The 24,436-nt window shown below is 32.6% G+C and overlaps 2 protein-coding genes across 2 annotated transcripts in view; one reads left to right on the top strand and one right to left on the bottom strand.

The window, feature by feature from the left end:
* The window catches only part of LOC133174339 (sodium bicarbonate cotransporter 3-like), a 196,307-nt gene that overhangs the window by 96,077 nt on the left and 75,794 nt on the right, over positions 1–24,436 (top strand). Inside the window, exon 2 of the mRNA XM_061309450.1 lies at positions 5,698–5,713. The gene's annotated coding sequence lies outside the window, so the exon portion shown is untranslated. The remainder of the gene's footprint in view (positions 1–5,697; positions 5,714–24,436) is intronic.
* LOC133174347 (uncharacterized) lies at positions 1,761–6,864 on the bottom strand. Its single transcript, XM_061309458.1, has 3 exons — positions 6,716–6,864; positions 2,614–2,769; positions 1,761–2,114 (listed from the first exon to the last, which is right to left on the bottom strand). Exons 1-3 carry the CDS (start codon positions 6,765–6,767, stop codon positions 1,906–1,908), a joined length of 417 nt encoding a protein of 138 aa, XP_061165442.1. The 5' UTR covers positions 6,768–6,864; the 3' UTR covers positions 1,761–1,905.

Here is a 24,436-nt window from a genome sequence, read left to right as displayed (position 1 = left end):
CAAATTTAACATATGGATACGTCATAGGAATATGCAGGTCAAGAACGAATTTGGTCATGATCCGATGATTTTTGACAGAGTTATCCCTCTTGAACTTAGAAAAAAAGAGAAATTTTCGGCTTCCGTTCTCTAACTTATATGGTTGAAATTGCATGTGTGCAGGTATTTTACCAGAAAATACAGGTCAAGTTTGAATTTGGTCCTGATCCGATGATTTTTGAGAGAGTTATCCTTCTTAAACTTAGAAATGTTCAGTTTCCGCTCTTTGACTTTTGTAGGATGTATATATAAGGTTGGAATTGCATATACAGGTATTAATGTTTAAATTGCATGTGCAGGTATTTACCAAAGAATACAGGTCAAGTTCAAATTTTGTCGTGGTCCGATGATTTTTGACAGCGTTATCAATCTTGTACTTAGAAAAAAATGAGAAATTTTCAGTTTCCGCTCTCTTTAATACTTTTGTAGGGATGTATGTATATGAAATTGCATGTGCAGGTACATACAAGGATTTCTTAATTAATATAATTCTGTAAATGTGAATAACTCTAATTTGCTTCAGTTAATATAATTTTGAACTCTGTTGCCTCCTGGATATCCAGGAGCAGAGGTATTTTACCAGATAATACAGATCAAGTTTGGATTTGGTCGTGGTCTGATGATTTTTGACAGATTTATCCCTTTTGAATGTAGAAAAAATAAGAAAATTTTAATTTCAGCTCTCTCACTTTTGTAGGGATGTATGCATAAGGTTGGAATTGCATATGCAGGTATTTTACCAGAAAATACAGGTCAAGTTCGAATTTGGTCCTTGTCCGATGATTTTTGACAGTTATCCCCCTTGAACTTGGAAAAAGATTTAAAAATGGCTACATTTGTGGCATTATGACACATCTAGTTTTTTAAGGTAGAGTGGGACTTTACTCCATGTTTTTGTCAATCATAATATATATATTTTAAAGATACTTTGAAGATATATCTAGTAAGTAAGATCACCACAGATGGGAATTCTGAGGTAGATGTACTAGCTCGGATCTCTAAAGCCACAGGAGCGTATGTTCCCGCACTGCGGAGCATCTGGAGGTCAGCAAAGATCAGCATAAACAGATAAATACCAAAATTAGTATTTTCAAGAGTAATGTGTTTGGCTCCTCCTGTATGGTGCTGAATCATGGAAAGTAACAAGGGCCATTCCAAACAAGCTAGATGCCTTCCAAACCTGTTGCCTTCGATCGCAGAATATTACGCATATTCTGGCCTAATACCATCTCAAATGAAGAACTGTACAAAAGGACTAACACCAATCCTCTATCCCAAGTTATAAAGAAAAGAAAAAGGATAGAAGGTTCAGGCTTTTTCGACAATAGGGCTACGATCCGCAGTTCACTAAGCCTAGCTAAATAACCACGACAGATTAATAAATTCATATTGTATCTAATCTTGTGGAAACAATTTATTTATTCCAAAATGTTATTCGGAACTTAAGTTATGTTGCGAAAACTTTCTTTGTAATTAATCTTCCAATTTGTAAGTCGTAACACGCAGTTAATGTAAATGACTTTGCTAAAATTAAAAGCTATGTGAAAATGAGTCAAAATATTTCAAAATTAATTGCAAATTTTGGTGAATGTATAAAAAGTAATTGTTCATACATGTCTATGAAATATTGCCAGACTTCCATAAAAACATGTACTTATATACACAGTAATAAGCTCCACCTATACCCAGACCAGTTTGAGGTCACCATGATGACATCAGAATTAAATAAAAAAGATCTTTATTTTGCAAGTTTATGTACACTTTACAAACATACTGTTGATTTCTTCCCCTTAATTTTAACAATACTTCAAGTAAAAAAATGTATACATCAGGGAAAAAAATGTAGTCAAGAGATGTTTTTACTTTTCACTTCGTTTTCAAAATTACCCAAAGAAAAAATATCCACAGAATGAGCTCATGTGCGAGGGCTGGACTATGTTCCCCAGCATTGCACAAATCGTGCTGACACGAGCACAACTCCACAGTCAGAGAATATGTCGTCTCATTGATGTGCAGCAGTTTGCAGGAATTTTTTATCTTCACTTTTTGGCATTTTCGTTGAAAGAAAACGTCTCCTGCAATATTGAAAAATATAACTGTAATATTTTTGTGACTATTTTTAACTCGGTCGTTGTTTTTAGTGATGGGAAATCGGATTTTTTTTAAATAATCGATTATCGGAATAATCGGACACACTATAATCGATTAATAATCAATTAATTCCAAGTATTAAATTTGTTTATTTTTGAATAAAGAGTAAACAAGTAAAAAAAAATCTGGAATGATTTCTAAAATGCATTTTTGATGTTTTTTGTATCATTGGATTAATTAATGATATCATTATTTAGGATTTAGTTACTTTCAAAGGAAAATGAATCAAGAAATCATAGGAACAATTTACTTTTAGCTAATATTTTGATTAATCGATTTTTAAAAGTTTAATCGATTTTCTATAATCGGGGGCCATTTCAATTATAATCGATGTAATCGATTAATCGGTACATCAGTAGTTGTTTTTGAGAATATCCCCAAAATTATCGGAACATTTAATGCAAGAATTCATATGCACGTTACCGTCTTTGAAAATAGTCTTGGCCTTGATGCAACTGTATAGAGAGTTTTCACATTCTGTTATTCTGACGTCATCATGGTCAGTATCCAGTGGATCGAAACAGGAATTGGCGGATTTATTTCCAATTAGATCACATTCATAACACCGGAGAGGCGCAACTGGAATAAAATTGGATGTCTTAGATTTTTATTAATTTTAATATATTCGTTTTTTCTTCCATTCAACGAAATTGAAATAAATGTTTAGCGGCTTTGCTCGTGCATGCTGAACATTAAATTATGTACGGATCATGGGCCTTCATATCGCTTTATAAAACGACCTGAAGGCTTTGGGTACGGATGGAATCTCACTTTTCAAAGAATTGTTACAATAAGAAAAATAAATTTAAAACCCTGACTTTCTAGTGAAAACAAATCGTTACTCGCTCTCCGCACCATCTCTTAGACACAAACCTGTCAATGCCTATAGGTGACGTCACATATAGCGTAGATATATGAACACTTTGAGTTCTAAAGAGTTTAACGTGACGCCGTAATGAAAATATGATACTTCTGATTAAAAATTGTAAAAATCAATTTTTTGCAAGAAATTGAGCTAGAACACATATTTTTTGGTGTGGATTGATTCGAAATTATATTCACATTCATTGTGTTAAGTAAAATAAATTTGTCTGCTTCATTTTAAAATGATTAGCATGATTCTGAAATGCGCTAACCGGCGTGAAAGGTGCATTTTACCATATATTTTATTGAAATACATGTAGCGTCATCTGTGTTCATCAACCTTGGTGCATTTGAAATACAACATAATCACGCAGAAAAAAAACAGTTCTAAATAAAATTTTAGACGTTTGCTGTATGGAATCCTAAAGTTCCACATAGTTCACTATCGCACCATCGAGAATCGACTAAAAGGTCGATGGCGCGATAATATGATGGCTCGATAACGATAAAGCGATTGTGCGATGATGATGTGATGCCGCAATAATGCGATGACGATGGTGTGATAGCACGATAGTGAACATCGGTTCATCGTCATCGTACCATCGTCATCGCATTGTCGCGTCATGCCATCATCGTCCTCGCATGATCGCTTCATCGTCATCGCATTATCGCGTCATCGCACTATCGACCCAAACCTCGATGATGCGATAATGAACTACATGGCCCTATCCGGATCCCATAATGGTGGGATTTAGCTGACAAATTTTCAGTGTCTGTTTTCAGACAGAAAGTACACCCGCGACTTACCTTAATTAAAAGCACTGCAAATCATGATATTTCAAAATAATTAAATAAATAAGGTTCAACCATGCCTAGTCAATGTTATCAATTTCAAGGTACATTGACCTAAAATGATTAGAGAATCGATAACTTTAATTTGTATAAATTGCTCTCACTGTCAAAATAAAATACAACTAGATGAAATCCCGCGCAAGCGCGGGGAATTAAATTTATACCACTACCGAAAGAAAAGTTCCAATGATATATATTGTAGTTTCTACTGACAACCTACAGGTTTATAGCAGGAAGAAGTACTTTGTTCAAAATCCCGGATGAAGTAGATGTACGCCCCCCTTTTTGTAAAAAAAAACTTGAAAAATAACTATTTCATTAATTGACGTTTATTGTGAAACCTGTTATACTATGTTATAGTTATGGATATTGCACTTCAGGTGCTTTTATTTCATTTCCGTCAAGGAAAAAAGCAGTGAATATGCACATTTTATTAATAAATTGATTTTTTTTTCGGGGGTTGGGGGGTTGGGTTGGGTTAGCTTTTAATGTCCTATGAATAGGCCGAGTATTTGATACAAAAGACTGTATTCAGAAAAAAAGAACTGAAATGTATTGACTAAAGCACAAAAATTTACAGCTTTAATTGTATTTGAACAATACCTTATTCATTAATTTTCTCTTTTCATGTAAGCAAGTTTATTACGGAGTAAACTTGTACTTCGGGTTCGTTGCCACTATGCTCTCGGTGATGATTTTACCGATAAATTTATTAGGAAAACCTACTACACATATGTAATAGTCTTTCGATATATAAATTAAAAACTTTGATTTTAATGTCGAAACTCAAATATCACTTTTTGAAATGTATGTATGTAGTATTCTTAATTATGGAGCAGAGGTGTGGGGATTTCATAAAGCTCCAGATGTAGAAAAAATACAAAGTCTCTTTTGTAAAAAGTTACTTCGTTTAAAAAAAAGTGCCTGTAACAATCTTGTGTATTTCGAACTTGGAAGAATGCCTATGAGGGAATCTAGAAAATTGAAAATTATAAAATATTTTTTGAAACTAAAGGGGACACAAAATATTCTACTAAAATCATGCTTGGAAGAAAGATTAAGGAATAACGATAGTTGGATCAGAGATATTCAAAATGAACTTAATAAACTGGGACTTGGCTATATATTTGATGCAGATTTCAATGATAATACTTACATGTTAGTAAAACAAAGATTCCTTGAGGTGAATAATCATACTATGATTACTAATATTTGTAGCAATGCCCGTAGCCCGCTATACCAACATTTGGTTGATAATTTTGGTATACAATATTACTTGCGTAAACCTATTAATTATATGTACAAAATACAAATTGCTAGAATTAGACTATCTGCACATAATCTAAATGTTGAAACTGGTAGATATGTTAATGAAATTAGAAAAAACAGATTATGTAAAATGTGCTCTTTGAATGTTATCGAAGACGAATTTCATTTTATTTTACAATGTCCTTTTTATCATGACCTTAGATCTAAGTATTTGAAAAAGTATTATTATAAGAAATCCAGTGTTTGGAAATTAATTCAACTTCTAAGTGTACAAAATATAAAGGAACTTTGTAACCTTGGAAAATATTTATATCAAGCTTCCACTAGAAGAATGAAACATTTGTAAATTTTTAGTGTTTTATAATTACAGTTGCCTGTTAGAAAACACGTCCTACATAGTTTACTTGCTATTTATTGATTAGGCTCACTCTCATATTGTTATATTTTACAATATTGTATATATGTTTATATATGTAATCTGATGTGTCGTATGACGCAAAGAAATAAAGAACTTGACTTAACTTAACTTGACTTGACCAAACGCTAGGTGGTTGTTAAATTGTTTAACAGTAAGTAACTGCTTATTCATTAATTGATTGCTCTGGCTATCAGAATGTCCTTAATTAAAAACACGCAGGTGAGTTAAGGCCCGGTATAGGCATTTCTTTGCAAATAATCTAATTAAAATGCTTAAGGACTATATCTATTACACAGAGAACGTTAAAACTATTATTATAAATATATTCAAAACTTATAGTGTTATCAATGATTTACCATTATTTCAATGACCATTCACACAAAAGCTTTTTTTATGTTCATGCAGTATAATCGCCTGGTGTTTTTTTTAACAACGGGCTCGATGCTATATGATCTTCTAGAAGCTTCCTTCAATATTAAGATCGGTGAATGACGAAAATAATTTGCACATTTCTCTTTTTAATCGGGTATCACGACTTATTTCTTTCATATCATTTAAATCAAATTTTGATTGAATAATTCAGTGGTGACGTTTTATGAAATAAATAAAAGATTGCTTGTTGTCAGTGTCATTAAAAATTGCCAGTAACTTAGATCCGCCAACCGGAAACGCCACCGTACTCATGTTTTTGCTATTTCATGGCTTTTTATAGAAAATGAGGGTAGACTTTTAATTTAATGTACGATACTAACTATGCGAGTGAAATCTAAATATAGTTTACGGACATCATCTTGTATCTATTGTATACTTAGAGGAGTTAGTAAGAATTCTGGTGCACCCGTTTCGGAGTTTATTTGCAAAATTTATTAATTTATAAGTATAGATCTGTCAAATGCTATACTCAGTAAGGTATACAAATATTGTGCGCATTTTACTTGTAAATGAGATTTGTTTTGGAGAATCGTTAGCGATAAAGCAAAATTTTTATAAGTGAACAGGGGGGGGGGGGGGGGGGCTACATATCCTTAATTAACGAGACGTATACATGATTAAAATATAGATCTGAAATCTAAAATATGACACGCATAGCCGTTGATATTAAAATGAGAAAAAAATGCTCACCCAAGTTGCGCAGTAGTCCAACTAATAGAAGATAAGATACCAAACTGTTCATCTTCCGAGTTTCATGATGTCGGCAGTGTTCGATCGAATTAAAATGGAAATTGGAGTTCCCTCATTACATGCGGGACTGTACACAAGTATGTAAATAATGCTGGTTCTTATCGACATCTGTTTAAATTGATTGCTATAATATGGGTTGTTTTTATGCTAGGTCCCTGAAAATAAAAAAAGATACCTTCTTTCACTAGAGTTCTTGGTGCGTTTGTGATTAGTTTTGGTTAAATAAAGAGCGACAATTTAACGAGCAATTTGTCTGCTTATCTTAGGTATGAATGTGCATTCATTTCATGAAAAAATCAGATCCTTGTTTCCAGGTTTCCCCCCTTCTTACCAGCAAGTAATTTTATTTTCATTGTAATATGAAGTCTTTCGCCGAATCAGAAATGCATAGCATACCAAACATTCTTGAATATTTAGTTTTTAATATAAATTACATTTATAATTTGAATTTTAACTCTCTCATCTTCTTTTTAAAGATGATTCAAATTTGAATTGAAGCACGACTTACAATCCAAAACATATTCTTTCGACAACAGAATTTCTAGGTACATATCCCCCCCCCATTCGTCCTTTGTATAAATTACTGTAAAAATCACCATAATTATTCATATACGAATATACGACGCTAAGCCCCTAAAAAGTGTTTGTAAACTATAGTATATACTAAGAAAGACAGCACCTTTGGAAAGTAGCGCAAGTACCACAAAGTGGGACAAAAGAAAATAGATGAACAAGGCGTGCAAAATACTTATAGCTTCAAATGTATAAAAATCAAATTTAATTTTTGCTTGGAGAAAATTTCAAATTATTGGTATGAAATTATGACAACCAAAAATTCCTGCAAAAAATTCTCTTAGCAAAAATTATTCAATGTTTAAAAAGAGAGTTAAGGATTTTTGGGATTTAAACCTGAGTGTTTCTTATGCTGACACGCTAACCACTATACTGCACGGCTCATAACGGGTAGCGGCACTAAAATCTAGTTTAATTGTGTATTTTTATGCCCCCGCCACAAAATTGTCGTGGGCATATAGTGTTATATACCCCGTTCCGTCATTCTGTCATCATTGACTTAAAATTTCCATTCATTATCTCGGCAACAGTTGCACAGGCATTCAACTCAATATTTGACGTCATAGGAATACGCAAGTCAAGCTTGAATGTGGTCATGGTCCGATAATTTTTGACAGAGTTTTCTCTCTTGAACTTAGGAAAAAAATAAGAAATTTTCAGTTTCTGTTCTCTAACTTTTGTAGGGATGTATGTATAAGTTTGAATTTGGTCGTGGTCTGATGATTTTTGACAAAGTTATCCCTCTTGAAATAGAAAAAAATAAGAAATTTTCTGTTTCCTCTCTCTAACTTTTGTAGGGATATATGTATACGGTTGAAATTGCATATGCAGGTATTTGACCAGAAAATACAGGTCAAGTTAGAATTTAGTTGTGGTTTGATGATTTTTGACAGTTAACCCCCTTGAACTTAGAACAGTGGCGGATCCAAAGGTTCATGTGTGTGTGGGGGGGGGGGGGGTGTTGAGGCCCGTAGGGTCGAAAGGGGAGGTCATGGGAGGGGGTGTCGCCCTCCCATATGTGGGTGTTCGGGGGGCCTCCCCCGAGAAATTTTCTTAAAAATGGTTCACGATGGTACATTTTCCAGCATTTTAGATTGAATTAGTTTGTTTTTGGTCACTTTTTTTCTAGTTATTTTTCAAGACCGATTTAGCCAAATTTTCAAGAATTTGAACAAAAAATTAAAACTTTGGGATTACTTTTAACTTCCATGTAAACATGGAAAATGAGGCTATTTTTCCCCCAGGACTTTCACAATATATTTAATATATTTGTCAAATATGATCAGAGATAGAATTCATGACAGTTAATTTATTATATAATTTAGGACCAGCATAAAACATTTCACTGCACAAAATAACCCTGTGTCCAGGCTGCATGTAAAGATAAGAAACCAAACTTAACAATACTGTAAATACTTCGAAAGAGAAGAATTGATCATTTTCTTCTAAAAAAAACTTTCGCCACAAAATATAGTTTCTTACTTAATGCTTTCAGTGTGGAATTTAATCACAGGGTTTTATTTGAAATTAGTTTGATTAGCATTGTAGAATCCAAATCTATTGTAAGAATTAAAACTTTATGCAGATTTTTTTTTAAACAGAGGCCAAGGTCAAGGCAAAAATCTGCTCAAAAGCCCAGGAACGAACGTCTTTTCCTCCATGTTTTTGTCAATCAAAATATGTATATTTTAAAGATACTTTGAAGATATATCTAGTAAGTAAGATCACCACAGATGGGAATTCTGAGGTAGATGTACTAGCTCGCATTTCTACAGCCACAGGGGCGTATGTTGCACTGCAGAGCATCTGGAGGTCCGCAAATATCAGCATAAATACCAAAATTAGTATTTTCAAGAGTAATGTGTTGGGCTCCTCCTGTATGGTGCTGAATCATGGAAAGTAACAAGGGCCATTTCAAACAAGCTAGATGCCTTCCAAACCTGTTCCCTTCGCAGAATATTACGCATATTCTGGCCTAATACCATCTCAAATGAAGAACTGTACAAAAGGACTAACACCACTCCTCTATCCTAAGTTATAAAGAAAAGAAAATGGCTGTGGATAGGACACATTTGCATGTAGAATAAACCCAACCTCCATCCCAAGGGTTGCTTTGAATGGACGCCAACAGGTAAAGAAAGAGAGTAAGACCAAAAGAGACCTGGAGAAGATCGGTGGAGAAAGAAAAAAGAAAACAATCGGTCATGGAGGCATAGGTCCAGAGATGGACACAAGATAGACCAACATGGCAGTCTCTGATGACGGTCTTATGCGCTGACCAACATGAAGAGTACTTAGTTAGTAAGCAAGTTTGAATATTTACTTGAATTTAAAAAAATGGAGCGAAGACCCACTTATATAGAAAAATTATAGCATGAAGAAATGATCATTTTTGCCCTCTTTAACTGTGCGCATGCCATTTCATAGACGAATAATTTTAACACTCGCTTGTTGCAAATTTTGGAGATTTTACATAAAGTATTCATTAATATTAATTTTTCAATAGCCCATGTCAAGAAAAAAAATTCAATTTAATATTGGAAACTTCTGCACTTACCAAAGAGCAATAATCAGGAAAACCGTGTTACGAGACAACATCACATGCCTCCCTGGCCCTCAATTACACAGGTCGGTCTGACAGAAACAGTTGTACTGTTTGCGTAAACGTATTTTATTGGACAATTTTTTTTCTTCTAGATGAACTATATTTTCCTCAAGTGAAAAAATTTATTAAAATTAATAAATCTTTAAAATATTGTTGTTGTTTTTTAAATTTAAATCTAGGCTAATTCATTTTTTAAAGGTTTTTTTCTTAATAGGATAATCAACCCGGAAGCACGTGATAATTTTAAAAAGATGCTCCTGGTACGTCCACATAAAGGCACCAAAAATAGACAAGACTCATTTTATACATTTAAAAAAAATCTCTTGCTAATATCTCTTTTTCTAACCGATAGATCTTATTTGAATATTTTTAGTCACGCTTGGTGACGTCATGTAATTCCATAATAATGAAAAAAAACCCAGGATTTTACTGACTTGGATATTATTTTTATGCCCCCGTATCGAAGATTCGGGGGTATATAGTTTTTGCCCTGTCCGTCCATCCGTCTGTCTGTTTGTCCGCAAAAACTTTAACATTGCCCATAACTTTTGATTGGTCGAAGCTATGGCTTTCATATTTCACATGTGTATTCCTTGTGACAAGACCTTTCTTTGGGTACCACAATATTTGACCTTTTGACCTTGGAGTTTGACCCAGTTTTGCAAAATTTTACCCAACTTTAACCTAGGCCATAACTTTTGAACAATTGGTGCTAGGGCCTTCATACTTCACATATGTATCCTTTTTACAAGACCTTCCTTTGGATACCAACAACTTTGACCCTTTGACCTTGGAGTTTGACCTACTTTTGAAAAACTTTAACCTTGGCCATAACTTTTCAACAATTAGTGCTAGGGCTTTCGTACTTCACATATTTAATCCTTGTGACAATACCTTCTTTTAGATACCTACAAGTTTGACCCTTTGACCTTGGAGTATGACCTATTTTTTGAAAACTTCAACCTTGGCCATAATTTTTGAACGATTGTTGCTAGGGCTTTCATACTTCACATATGTAATCCTTGTGACAAGACCTTCCTTTGGATACCAAAAATTGTAATCCATTGACCTTGACCTTGGAGTTTGACCTACTTTTGAAAAACTTTAACCTTGGTCATAACTTTCGAAAGATTGGTGCTTCAGCTTTCATATTTCACCTGTATATTTCTTGTGAGAAAGCCTTTCCTTGGGCACTATTAATTTTGACCTTGACCTTGATGTTTGACTTACTTTTGAAAAACTTTAACCTTTTCCATATCTATTCAATGGTTGCTGCTAGGGTTTTCATATTTCACAGGTATATTCCTCGAGATAAGACCTTACTTTGGGTACCAACATATTTGACTTGCATTTGAGAAAGTTTAACCTTTGCTATAAGTTGCCATACGGGGGCATCATTGTTTCACAAACACATCTTGTTTAAATGGTTAATGTAAATACATCCTTTTAAATATCTTATAAAGCTTTCCATTAATATTTGTTAGGTAAGTATGTATTTGGAAATAAAGTTTGATTTGAGAAGAGAAGCAATTTTTATGTATATATATATATATATATATATATATATATATATATATATATATATATATATATATATATATGAAAGTTTAATTTGTTTGGAAGAAATAATATTGTAACATTTAATACTGATGAATTTTTAAGGAATATATAGTATATGTGTAATTTTATTTAACCATTCTGTATGATACGTCTTGGTTTTGGTACAGCTAAACGTGTCATTACACTCTAACGTCATCTTGTCGGGGCAGATCAGTGGCAGATTCAGAATGGGGAGGAGGGCATTCCGCGAGTGTATTTTTTGAAAAGCCAAAAAAAAGGGGGGGGGTAATTTTTCGGGGGGGGGGGTGGTTGCATGGTTGATTGATAGTAAAAGGGTAGAAGTTTCAGACTTTTTCGACACGAAAATCTTTTAGAATTAGCCCTGATACTACGTGGACTGTACAGAGAGTATAAAGTAAAAAATACAACCCCCCAAAAATCTGATACCGCTGCGCTGGTGCTGAATCCTTTGGGGATCAAATGTTTTAAAACACGATGGACGAGCTGCATCACAACTAATCGTAGCATCTATATGGATGTACTATGAATAAAACGCTTCATTAACTTTCCTTAGGAAAATCAAAAGTTTATAATAATTACTGACCTATAACTCCTGGGTCACAAATGACTGGGGGGTTCGGATAAGACGCCACATTTTCTAGTCTGCCGAGACAATCGTTTAAGGGATTTCAGAAATTTCGATTTTATCAAATGAATACTATTAAATTTCCACACTTTAAACACCGGTATACATTTATCATTTATTATATCAAAACTTTTTATATTTAACAATTATTAAGAATGGAAAAATTGTTTATGCCGCTCTTCGAAGAAGAGAGGGCATATTGCTTTGCTTCTGTCTGTCTCTCGGTCGGTCGGTCGGTCTATCTGTCTGTCGGTCCACCGTTTCTGTTCATTTTCTTCGCAGAGGTTGCACATACTGAAATGGAATTCGGTATACAGTAGAAATATCTAGGTCCGGTTCTGTTTTGGGTACGATCGAGCAATTTTTAACAGAGTCTTTCTCTTCGTCTTTTGCAGAGGTTGCACATTCTGGAATGAAATTTGGTACATATGTATACAGATTTATCATAAGAATATCTAGGTCAAGTTCTGTTTTGGGTACGATCGAGCAATTTTTGACAGAGTTATGCCCCTTGGACTTAGAAAATTCTAATTATTTGCAGCTTCCGTTCAGTTGCACATACCGAAATGAAATTATGTATACAGATTTATCATAAGAATATCTAGTAGATGACCCCTATTGATTTTAAGTTCAAAAGATCAATTTCATTTCCGTGTAATGTATACTGCTCACAATAAAGGCTTGTACGTGCACCCTATATAATGTATGTCCAATGGGGGGGGGGGGGAATAAGTGTTTCACAAACATCTCTTGTTTTCTCTGAGATGGTGGCCAACAAAAAAAAAGTTCCTTTAACCACGCAATTATGTTGAGTGCAAAAGGTGGCATGCATCTCCTCAGTATGTCACAACCCTGTAAAATAGATAGAATGGTAAAACTATTTTTTTTTGACGATATATAGCAATTAAAATCTGAATTTAGACACAAATACTTTAAGATAAATTGTGGAAAAATGTAAAACTCTGCATGAACTAGATAAATGTGATTTCTTGTAAACCGCTCAAATTAAAGGTTGAAAAAGACATATGGGGTCCAAAAAAGCTTTCATTAGTTTGAAAGTTTATAAAGGGGAAATACTTTGAGCTATATAATTTGATGCACGGATCCAGGATTTTTTTTTAGTGGCGGGTGTTCCACACTCACTTAAAATAAAAGGCGATACAGAAAGTTTTTGACAACGTCAAAAAAAATTAAGAAATAAAAAACAAAAATAAATTAATTAACATATATAAACGACTGATACATAAAAAGAGAGTGTTTCAGTTGAAAACGATATATTTAAAAACAGCTTGTTGAGACAAAAGGGTTACATTATCGATTTCAGGTACAGTATAGGGGATTAATTTCACGGGTTGTAATTTTGACGTTTTTCTCTCCTCTGACACGATCGCGGTTTGTCGCGGAATATTGGTATATTATAAAAGTTACCTCCCTTGTCTATATCTGTTTAATCTATGACATTAATCAGCGTTATCTATTCACTTCACGAACAACAGGGTAGGTTTATATAGAATAGTTTTCGATTAATTAAAACAAGTGCAGTTATAAAAAGTCTTTGACTATTAACGTCGAATGACTGTCCTATATGCTATTACGATGGGTGCAATCTTCTTTCCGAAGGGATAATAAATCGCAACGGAAAACCACCGGACTGTAATAAATATGTTAATGTAGGTCGACGAAATAATATCCTTCCATATCTTCAGCAAGTTCGATAGTTATTTGAAAGATTTTTTAAAACCAAGTGTCGATAAAAACTAATACGCATTATAGTGCAGAATGTAACATTAGTTACGTACGGGTATTCCCATGCCCCACGTGTTTTGGTTGATGAAACATGTAGCGTTGGCTATTAAAACAGCTTTTTAACAAATACAGCATGCCCGTAGGAACCGGGGGGGGGGGGGGGGCAGGGGGGGCCGTGCCCCCTCCCCCCAATAATTTTGCAGATATATAGATTACTATAGAAAACATAGATACTATATGCCTGTGCCCCCTCAATAAAAACGTCTGATGACCTTTTTTTTGCTTGTCAAGAAATTTTTGGTAGTAGATAGTGCCGCCTCAACTGAAAATGTATGGCTGTGCCCCCCCCCCCCCAACTGAAATTGCTTCCTACGGGCCTGAATACAGGTTATTATCTGCTGATTTGGAGTAAAGTAAAGCGTGATAATTAAAATAATTGAATAACATGAATTACTCGAAATTACTGAAATGACCATGTACTGCACGTATATATACCAGTACCTATCGTAGTCTCAGATTTCCAAATAAAACATAGAAGTAATTGAAAACTTATTCACTGTTTCTTGAATTCACTGATATATTAACACCATGAATATAGCGAATATTAACACCGCGAGTTATTTTCTCCCTATACAGTAGTGCATATAAGAATACAAAAATAGGAAAAAGGTGTTTCAACCCCAGTTCTAGTAAAAAAAAAATGGAAAAGAGAGTCCAGCCCCAAGTGCCTGTGGAGGGAGTCATTCATCTTTACAAAGGATATTTTAGTGTAATTTTTGGAAAGATTCAGCACTCTCTCTTCTCGCTAGATTCACATGCCATTTTGTCAATAAAATTTGTTCAATAAAAAAAAATAGACACACATGCTGTTACTGGATGACTGTAGTAAAAAGATTCTTGCAATATAGATTCCATAAGAATAATTTTGAGTACGAGTTATCTTCTTCGAATTTGATGACGTAATTGACCGGAAGTGAAGAAATTGACTGCGAAACGGGACAATGTCAATGTTAGAAAGGGTGAGTGAAGATGTTTTTAAGATGTTTAAGGGAACAAAATTTGCAAGTAAAACTTGCCAGTTAAATAGATCAGGCCTGGTTTAGTAGAAAGCAAGAAATATTGACATGTTTATAGATCAAACGTCAATCGATTGATTATTTGACCCCGTCCCAGATTCAAACACACATTGTTGTTAACCACATGGTTGGACCATTGTTGACGAATGATTTGAGTACAAGACTGAAGTTGGTCTTAATATTTTGTTCTGTTGATACACTTGATGCATATATACTTCTTCATAATTCGTTTCACATAAACCCTTGTCTCCACTCTCCACTGTCATGTGCTTGAAATATAGAATCAGCTGATTTGTATTCATGTTCACTCAACAGCTTTAAGAGATATTGTACACTATTTAACAGTCTGGTCGAACCCCCGAACGGGGGTAAACGGAAATGGGAAATCCATACCCCCAAACGGGGGTACGAGCATGCGCAGATGCTTAAAAATGTGCGTACTTCACGCAAAAAGTAGGGGTTTACAAAAATCGCCTGTGCAAAGTAACGGATTATTTGGCAAATGTAAAACCACTCGGAAATGATAGATTAAAGGTGTTTTTAGAGTTTGTATTTTACAAAAATACAACTTTATTGTACAAATCGGGATTTATTCACTGGCAAAGTTGGCGATCTTTTGCTCCTTGACATGCAGGTATTTAAGATAAAACATTCGATAAACAGACATAAGCAACTAATACTAAATTGAAATTATATATAAAATGTATTATTCTACATTATATCTTTTATTTTCATAATAAAATGCAAGAAAAAATGGTGCTAATATCGAATTGTTTATGATCGTGGGTTTCAGTCCGCGTTTCCTCTGACTAGCAATCAACGGTCTTTATTATCGATAATCATTCCCAGGAAGTGTAACAAAAATACATATAAAAATAAAATTCAAATGAAATCTATCGTATTTATTGTCTTTTATATCTTATAAGAATTAAATAAAATGTTTGGCAACATGTTGTAGTTTTTTTTATATTACTAAATATGATTGTTTGAGAAAACACGATTGTATTTTATTTTATTTAATTCTAGGTTCTAAATTAATATTTTCTCATTCTTAGAATATTTTTCCTTGTGTTTTAAATTCCACAATCTTAATTTGAGAAGTCCTACAAAAGAATAAATAATTTCATGAAATGATGGAAAATATTTCGTTATTCCTACAGTATAAATTCAAACTATGGAAAACTTAACCTGTTAATTTTTTTTCTGTTGAAATTTTACCAATTTCATAGCAGAAATAACATTATTATCGATCTTTTTCCTTAGATAAATGATATATAGGCAAGATTGTTTATATTGGATACGGCAAGAGTTACTGTTCTTGCGCATTGCATGACGGGACGGAAAACCCTCGTTTGGGGGTATACCCCCGTTCGGGGGTTCGACTAGACTGTTTAAGTAGAGAAAATTTGTGTTCACAATATATATAAGTTTACTTCTGTGTACAATAAGTACAGTTGAAATATCAATATAAAAATGTTTACACTTGTACGAGATGTAGAAGATGTGATCTGTTTGTACATTTGGCTGTGTACTGCTCAGATCCTGTTCATGTCAGTGGGATTTTATTTATATCTATAAATATATTATTTATAATGCTAGGAGTAAAATGAAAGCAAAAATCTTTGTGGATTCTAGGTATATGCAGGTTTCAAAATGAACAAGTGCATTTAAATTTCCAGTTTAATACAAAATGTTAGATATTTACATACATTTGAATTTCATATTAAATTTAATTTTCACATAATGAATTACAGGTGAAGTAAATGTAAGAGATAAAAGAGAGTTGATGAATTAACAGTGCCGTTGTCATTTTGTCATTCTGTTTTTTAAGTTAATGGTTTTAATATATCATTCAGTAAGTGTTTCGTACCACTACATTATGCTCCATCATATAAATTTCAGCGTTAAAATGATGACAGTATAAATCAACAAATTTTATGTTTCACCCATCTTTCCAGTAGATTTTGTTTATATGTGTATGTTAATTGTTTTGTTTTCATTTGTTTTGAGTGCAGGATGTATAAAACAAAATATTATATTCCTTTGTTGAATGTAGATGAACTAGAAGGTCACTGTTGTGTATGATTTGCGTCAATGACCCTCATCTTGGGTGATCATATCTTACAGAATTTAAGGTATCAAATGTTATCAGGATGAGGTGTTTACATTGTCAATGATCTATCGATGTCTAGTATCTCGGTGTAGATATGAAAGCTACAGATTGAAAGATAAAATATTTAGTATTGATATTGTAATGCTCAAAAGCTTCCACATGAGCCCCATGAAAAAAAAATGTACTTTTATTAGTTTTTGCTGTCAATGTGTTCATGATAGGAAATATTTTTAAAGAAATTGTCCTAGCTATTTTGATGCTTGAGCTTTTAACATATTTTTTTTTTAACTATTTTACATAATTATATAACAGTTTAAAGTAAGTGTGTATTTAAATTAATTTGAATTATCTGTGTATATATTAAAACCTGAGTTGCAGCTTTCCATATTTGCTTTCAAGGACTAACCTTGCCCTAAATTTTCAAGTTCAAATCATTTAAGATCTGTATAAATTTTATCAGTTAAATGAAGAAGTCAAACAATTGTATTTTACATTAAATGCCCAAGATATTGACATATATATATACCTAGTTGTATTTATGACTGGAAACAACTTCAGAAATGGGTCACTGAATTTACAAATGTTAATAAATTACGTATCAACCATTTTTAAATCGAACATATCCCTGATGCAGTATTTCTAAATATGCCTCCCCAGTACAGATACTAGACGTGACAGGTATTATTGTGTGAACCACATGATGTTATCAAGATTGTTGGCTCAATTAGTACCAAAGTAATTTCAAAGTATAGAACTTTTCCTGAACTATTTCAGTAATTATGCCAATATCGAGATGTATTTGTAAGATGTGAATTAAAACCACTACTGGCAGCTGCCAGTGAAAACAGATATTCATGATATGCATTGGGGTGTCTAGGTGTCATGACTTTGTTAAAATGACAGTTATGTACAAGTAGTACATGTGTATATTTATTTAGCATTATCATGATTATGTTAATTAGTAACAGTCAGATCACATCAGCTAAGATTTTAGCAGGTGTTACATTGTATCTTCTGGGATTCTTGAGCTTTTTTAATAATGCTAGTAAATGTTGAAAACACAGCTGTCTGAAAGCTTGAACTTTAGGAAAAGAAACTTGAATGGTGGCCAATCAGAGAATGTATTGAGCACACAGAGAATGTTTAGTTCCTGTAGAAATGCCTTGTGGGCCTGAAGCCTTGTTGTAAGGAGGCTGTTCGCCAGGGAGTATCATCATGTTTATGTCTGATAAGAAACCTATAGTAGGTAATTAATAGACATGTCAGCCACCTCAGTCATGCCGTTACTAGTGATTTTTTATTGCTTTATTAATATGAGAGTTAATTTTGGTATACATGTTCTGGCTATAAATCCGGAATTGCCTAATAAAGTCATATTTAATGTAACTTAATTTTAAGATTTACACTGCACTTCATTCTAGCCCTACACAGCTTATAGCTTACATCATTCTACAAATTTTAAAGGGATTTTTATTGACCCAGCACATGAAGATAGAAAAATTTTGCAATTCTAAAGAATTACTTTCTATAATTTTGTACCTGGTAGGCTTTTGGGATTTCTCAGAAACAGAACTATGATCTTACATGCATACTATTTGCACGTGACAGCGTGAACAATTTGTATTACAACATATCTCCTTTCATGCTTTGGACAAATGACAGTGTCACATTGAGTAACAGGATGTTCTTTAATAATGAATGACATGTATGATGCAATGAAAATTTTTACTTTATAATTTGTCAGAGATTTTAGAAACACTTTCACGAATGAATGCAAAAATAAGATGTTCCTGTTTAGGTGCCTTAGACAAAGTCAGATGTTCTAATTCTTTACATGGACTTTTAAGATGGTTAGAAACAGGTGGTAATTTTACAAAAATAGGAAGTACTTTGTGGAAGTGATTTTAATTAATTATGTTATCAAATTTTTCTCCATCAAATATTTTGGCCGGTACAATCATAATCTCAGCTGGGTAAAGTACTGGGTACCGGCAGATTTTGAAAGGCCTGAAATAATGATTAATTCTCATTGATACGTCTCCACCTGATGGTAATTCATTCTGTAAACATGGTTACACCAGACAAACTTTAATATCATATATGTCTAATATGATATAATATGGTTGTTCTTACAGAGCTTTAGTAAGAATGTTAAATTGCAAGAGGAGCCATTTTCAGCAAATTTCAAATTCCAATAGGACATTTTGAAAAAAATAAAATGATGGGAAATGCTCAGCCCCTGACGCTCTCTCTTTAGGCCTTAACTGGTCTCAAATTTGGTATATATATCATTATCTGAAAAATGTGTGCTAAATCACTACATAGTGTACTGTACATCTGTTTTAGAGAGATTTACCAGTAGCAGGGATGGGGTAATCGTAATCGAGTAATCGTAATCGATTGTAATGATTACTTTTTTTCAAGTAATCGACAGTAATCTGTAATCGAAGAGATTTTCAATTACTTGTAATCGTAATTTAATCCATTACAGCTAAAATTTTCAATGTAATTATAATTACTTTTTCGATTACTTTCGATTATTTTATACATAAATGGATGTTATTTTGGAGAATTATTTCCAGTCAGTCACACATAAATATCAAATATAAACCACGTAGTGTAATGTTTGGATTTCCCAACTTTTATTATCATAAGTTTGATAATGTTCTCAATAAAATTTGCATTATAGAGCTACTGGTCTAGTATTAAATAATTCAGAAGTGTATTTCAACCATTTATTAATAAAATATACAGATTTTTCGAGTGCATTTTACATTTAACCCACTGTCCTTTTGCTGCATGTCCTTTTTCATATTTCAGATGCTGAAAAACTTTGTCTTGTAATAGAAAATTACAAATAGCAAAAACAGATTTAAATGCTTTATTAAATATAAATATTTTGGTAAATAATTATAAACTACATTGTACTCTGAAAAAGAAAGAAGATGGAAATACTTATTCATATCTGAAAATGTTTAAACAACTTCAAACTTGTGTTTTAGTAACTTTAAAATTTGCAAATTCATTCTCATGTTTTCATTCAAAATTGTAAGGTTGTTTTTATATCCATGAGAGGCTTTAAGTGTCTAAAAGAGAGGGAGTAAGTGTCACTGTGTTTACTTATCTTAATTGGCTAATTATTTGACTGGGACATCCCTAATTTGCAGATAATGAGGTGTAAACTGTGAACTACCCAGTGTTTAACTTTCATTCCATTTAAGACAAACAATATTATTAAAACAAATAATAAGCTCTCAGAACACTTATGAAATTTTGCTATTAGTTTAATTACTTAAAGACACATTTAATTTATATGTTTATTACTAAGAGTTCTAATTTACTTATTTTTTTGAAAAAGATAAGTACAGGAATGTTGAATGTGTACTGACAACATACGGGCAACCCATATACTTCTAATGAAGTTATTAATTCACAATAAAATATTAACTAATTTTTGCAACAAGAAAATAAATATGGAGGTTCAGATCCAAGGTTGAAATGAATAATTAATTCCCTGGCATATTTTATTGTAGGAATCATGTATCCACTTTCCATGGTAGAGAATCCCTCATTTGGGCATTTAGTGAGAACATCAACATTTACCATTTAAATATTGCTTTGATATATGAAGGGATAAAAACTTAGAAGTAATCGATTATTAATCGATTACATCTTCCAAAGTAATCGATTACAATCGATTACAGGACAAAAATGAGTGTAATCGATTAATAATCGATTACACAAAATTCCTCTAAGTAATCGATTATTAATCGATTACATTTTTCAGTAATCGTGCCCATCCCTGACCAGTAGTGCTGTTTTTAATATACTATTTACTTTGAGACCGACCTTTAATCAGAACTTATCCTTATGTTTTAATTAAAGGAAATAAATCCCAAGATATTATGTACTCTATCACAATATTTACTTGTTTTTTTAATACCAGTGTCCTGTCTTAATACCTTTGCATTGTTGTTTCTTTTCATTCACGGCCCTTCTGTTTACAGTAGATTCTTCTGAATATGTGCTTCTTTGGTATTTGTAGAAGGTTTGATTGAACCTGAGTTAGATAAAATAGAGGCCATACATATTTCATCTGTCTTTGTGGGGCCTGATTTAGATCGATGGTGGTCTCAAATAGGAGATTTCTGAACATTTCACACAATTACACCATGGTAGAAAATATTAAACACTTGATTAACATTGGTAAGACCCTTGTAATGATGGATAAACAGTCTTCAATAAAATAAAATAACCTGGAGACTCGTTACTTCAGTGCATGAAGTGTAATGGTTCTTTTCTATGTAATTGTACATTAAGGTATCTGCATGGTGTGATTTAGACTCTGAAATCTAGGACATTGATCGTATTCCATGTAACCTGTATGGGTCCTGTCTTAAGAAAAAAAGATTTCAATGAAAAAAGTAAAATTACATAACCATTTGTTTACGTAATAGATTTGGTAAACAAGGGAATTTGTTAGTAAAGCCAAGATGTTGACATATATAATGATATATAATATTCCTCTCATATTTCATTCATTACAAACTTTACTCCTGAATATTTGTTTGAGTATACAGGGGTTGTATGTTGAGATGGGAGAAACACGTAATGTTTGGGGGTAAAAAATCATAAACATGTAAGATACAATGTCTTGTACGTAAGAATGGGCTTGGTGTCAGAATTATGTAATAATTTAAGTGGACATCCATGCATTTTTTATTTCTTTTCTTTTTTTTTTTTTCGTCAAAATTAATTAAGAGTTAAAGAAACTAAGTATTTAAACCACATACCAAATATATTTATAAATATTTACATTTGCAAATGTTTTCTTTTACATAACACTATTAAAAGCAACGCGTATCTATATCCGTATAAACACGGGTTCCTCGCGTCATGAACGTTCGACGTAATTTCTCAGTGACGTCATAAAGGGTCGACGCGCAATCAATAGATCAAACTTGTGCCATTGAGTTTGAAAAAATAAAACATTTCACGTGTTAAAGGTTATAATCAGGCTAATATATGATATGAATAAGTCACAGATGTAAATGTAAGTAATAAGGTATCATTTTTAAACATCTATCGGGCTTTATGGAATTTGATCTCGTGACCAACCCGTATTTATATCCCGATAGATGTTTAAAAATGATACCTTATTTCTTAAATATACACTAGCTGTTAAACTGTGAAATACTTAATAGAGAAATAAATCTACAGAGTGAGTTGTTGTATAAGATGGCTGCTAACTGCTATAATGCTATAGTATCTAGAGTAAGCCCCAATTTGCCATGGGAATACAGCTACAGAAGTTAATTGCTCTGATAACTGTTACGGAGCTTCAGACTAAAGGATTGGTATAACAGCTAAAAAGTTAATTGTTATAGGAATTACAGTTCTTAATTAAATATATAGAACAGCTACATTTATTTCTAAATTGCTACAGGTATAAGTTCTAGTTTGCTAGAATATATAGCCACAGCCAGTTCTACATTTTTATAGAAATAGATTGTAATGAATTAGTAGTGCTTTCAAGATATCTAGCTGCAGTACTAAGGCCAAAAAAAATAATAGTCTTGTTTCCTGCTACCAGCCTGAAAAAAATAGGGTAGGTAGGTAGGAAAATTATTTTATTTTATATTTTTATTTTATTTTTTTCTGACAGCATTTTTTTGGATAAGAACTAATACAAGATCAAATTAAATATATGTCACAGGTCAATATTGTCTTTTATCATTAAATTTCATGTCTTTTTATGCACAGCTCAAGTGGTATTTTATGAAAGTCCATATTTAAAACGAGAATTTCATGGAATGCTTGTTTTTTGTTAACACGGAAACTGATTACGGTGACAGAATGATGAAATTCCAGAAATTCCCAATTTTTTTTCTTCCAAAACTTAAAAAAAACTTTAGGGTCGGGTGCAAAAAAATAGGGTAGGTCGGGTAGCAGGAAACAAGACTATTATTTTTTTGGCCTAATAATTTGTTGTAAGAATACAACTGTGGTAAGCTTTTAATTGATTTTTAACAGCTAAAGTAAGTTCTAAATCACTATTATACTAATAAAGTAACCAAATTATAATCATGCATTGCAGACTTCTAAGTTGTCAAAGTTAAAGGAATATAGATTAAGTTAATTGCTGTAGGAATCAAGTTAAACATGTTAAATAGTCATGCAGTTCTAAATTTGAATAAAGATTACAGTAAATTCTACAATGCTGCAGTAATAATTTGAGTTCTAATTTTCTGTAAGAATACACCTACATGTACATGGAGTGAAAATCTGAGCATATTACATAATACAAAAATTATTTTAGATTTATAACAGCAATTTTCACATTGATATTTTAATAAAAGCAGATGTTACATGCATCTTTAAAGTCTGGAAATTATGTTGAAAAAATGAGTAAACAAATGATTGATTAGAAATGTTTCTTACTGATAAATTTGATTAGGTGATAAACAAAAAGGAGGCATCAATCTTGATTGGTTTTTTTTTTGGTGGGGGGGGGGGGGTATTTGAAATTTCACCAGGACACTCTGTACTAGCTGGTATGTAAATCGTTTTGAGAGAAGAAAATCAGAAGTTATTTTGGGGAAATTTTAGGTAAATTTAATGGGGAAAATCATCCAATTTGGGAAGATGACCATTCTGGTGGTAATTTAATTTTATATAAAAATCTCTGATTTACCTAAAACATGCACTCCTCAAACATAATGACAAGTAAATAAATGTAGTTTAAGGGAGAATTTAATTCAAATTTTATTTATAAATGTTAATTATATCTATTGGGCAGTTTTAATTGTGTTGACTTGTGTGTCTCTTTTTAACATGATTATAATGAAAGTTTCTAATTAATTATGTATCTCGGAGAAGGATTCACATTTTCAGATTAATTTATTGAGTTGTGTATTGTGTAATTTGTTTATGTTAATGCGAGAACAAATAGTTGTGGTTATATTTAGGGGGTAATAAAGTACCAGTCCCATTTATATACACTAACCTATCAAGGAGTTAATGAAATGATGCACAGCTGTAATAAACTTTGTTGCGTAAATTAGATAAGATCTCAGGATTGCCAGCCCCACGATTGTCTATCTATAGGTTTTCTTCTTCAGGAACTAGAAAGACTCTTTTATGTCAAGGAAACAGTTCTGCTTGTCAACAGGAGAAATTTCACGGAAATGAATTGAGCCTGGGTGGTAGATACCCAGTCCTAGTTAAGTGGGTATTTAATGACAGTTTAAGCATCTGAAGTACATTTCTGCCTGTTTGAACAGCTATGTGCTGGTTTATTATACCGATATGACTGCTGACAGTATTTATTTTACCAACTTCA

This window comes from Saccostrea echinata, unplaced genomic scaffold (assembly GCF_033153115.1).
Source record: "Saccostrea echinata isolate AGI-Se365-2 ecotype Australia unplaced genomic scaffold, CSIRO_AGI_Sech_v1 ptg000057l, whole genome shotgun sequence".
Lineage (NCBI taxonomy): Eukaryota > Metazoa > Mollusca > Bivalvia > Ostreida > Ostreidae > Saccostrea > Saccostrea echinata.
Note: the sequence above shows the minus strand (reverse complement) of the source record. Positions and strands in the feature narration are given on the sequence as shown.

Bases quoted from the DNA above. Each gene is read 5' to 3' on its own strand.
- LOC133174347 (XM_061309458.1), bottom strand. From the start codon at position 6,767: ATGAACAGTTTGGTATCTTATCTTCTATTAGTTGGACTACTGCGCAAC. The intron at 2,770-6,715 runs GTGAGCATTTTT...ATTTTATTCCAG, and splicing joins TGGACTACTGCGCAACTTGG to TTGCGCCTCTCCGGTGTTAT. The intron at 2,115-2,613 runs GTAACGTGCATA...TCAATATTGCAG, and splicing joins CAAGACTATTTTCAAAGACG to GAGACGTTTTCTTTCAACGA.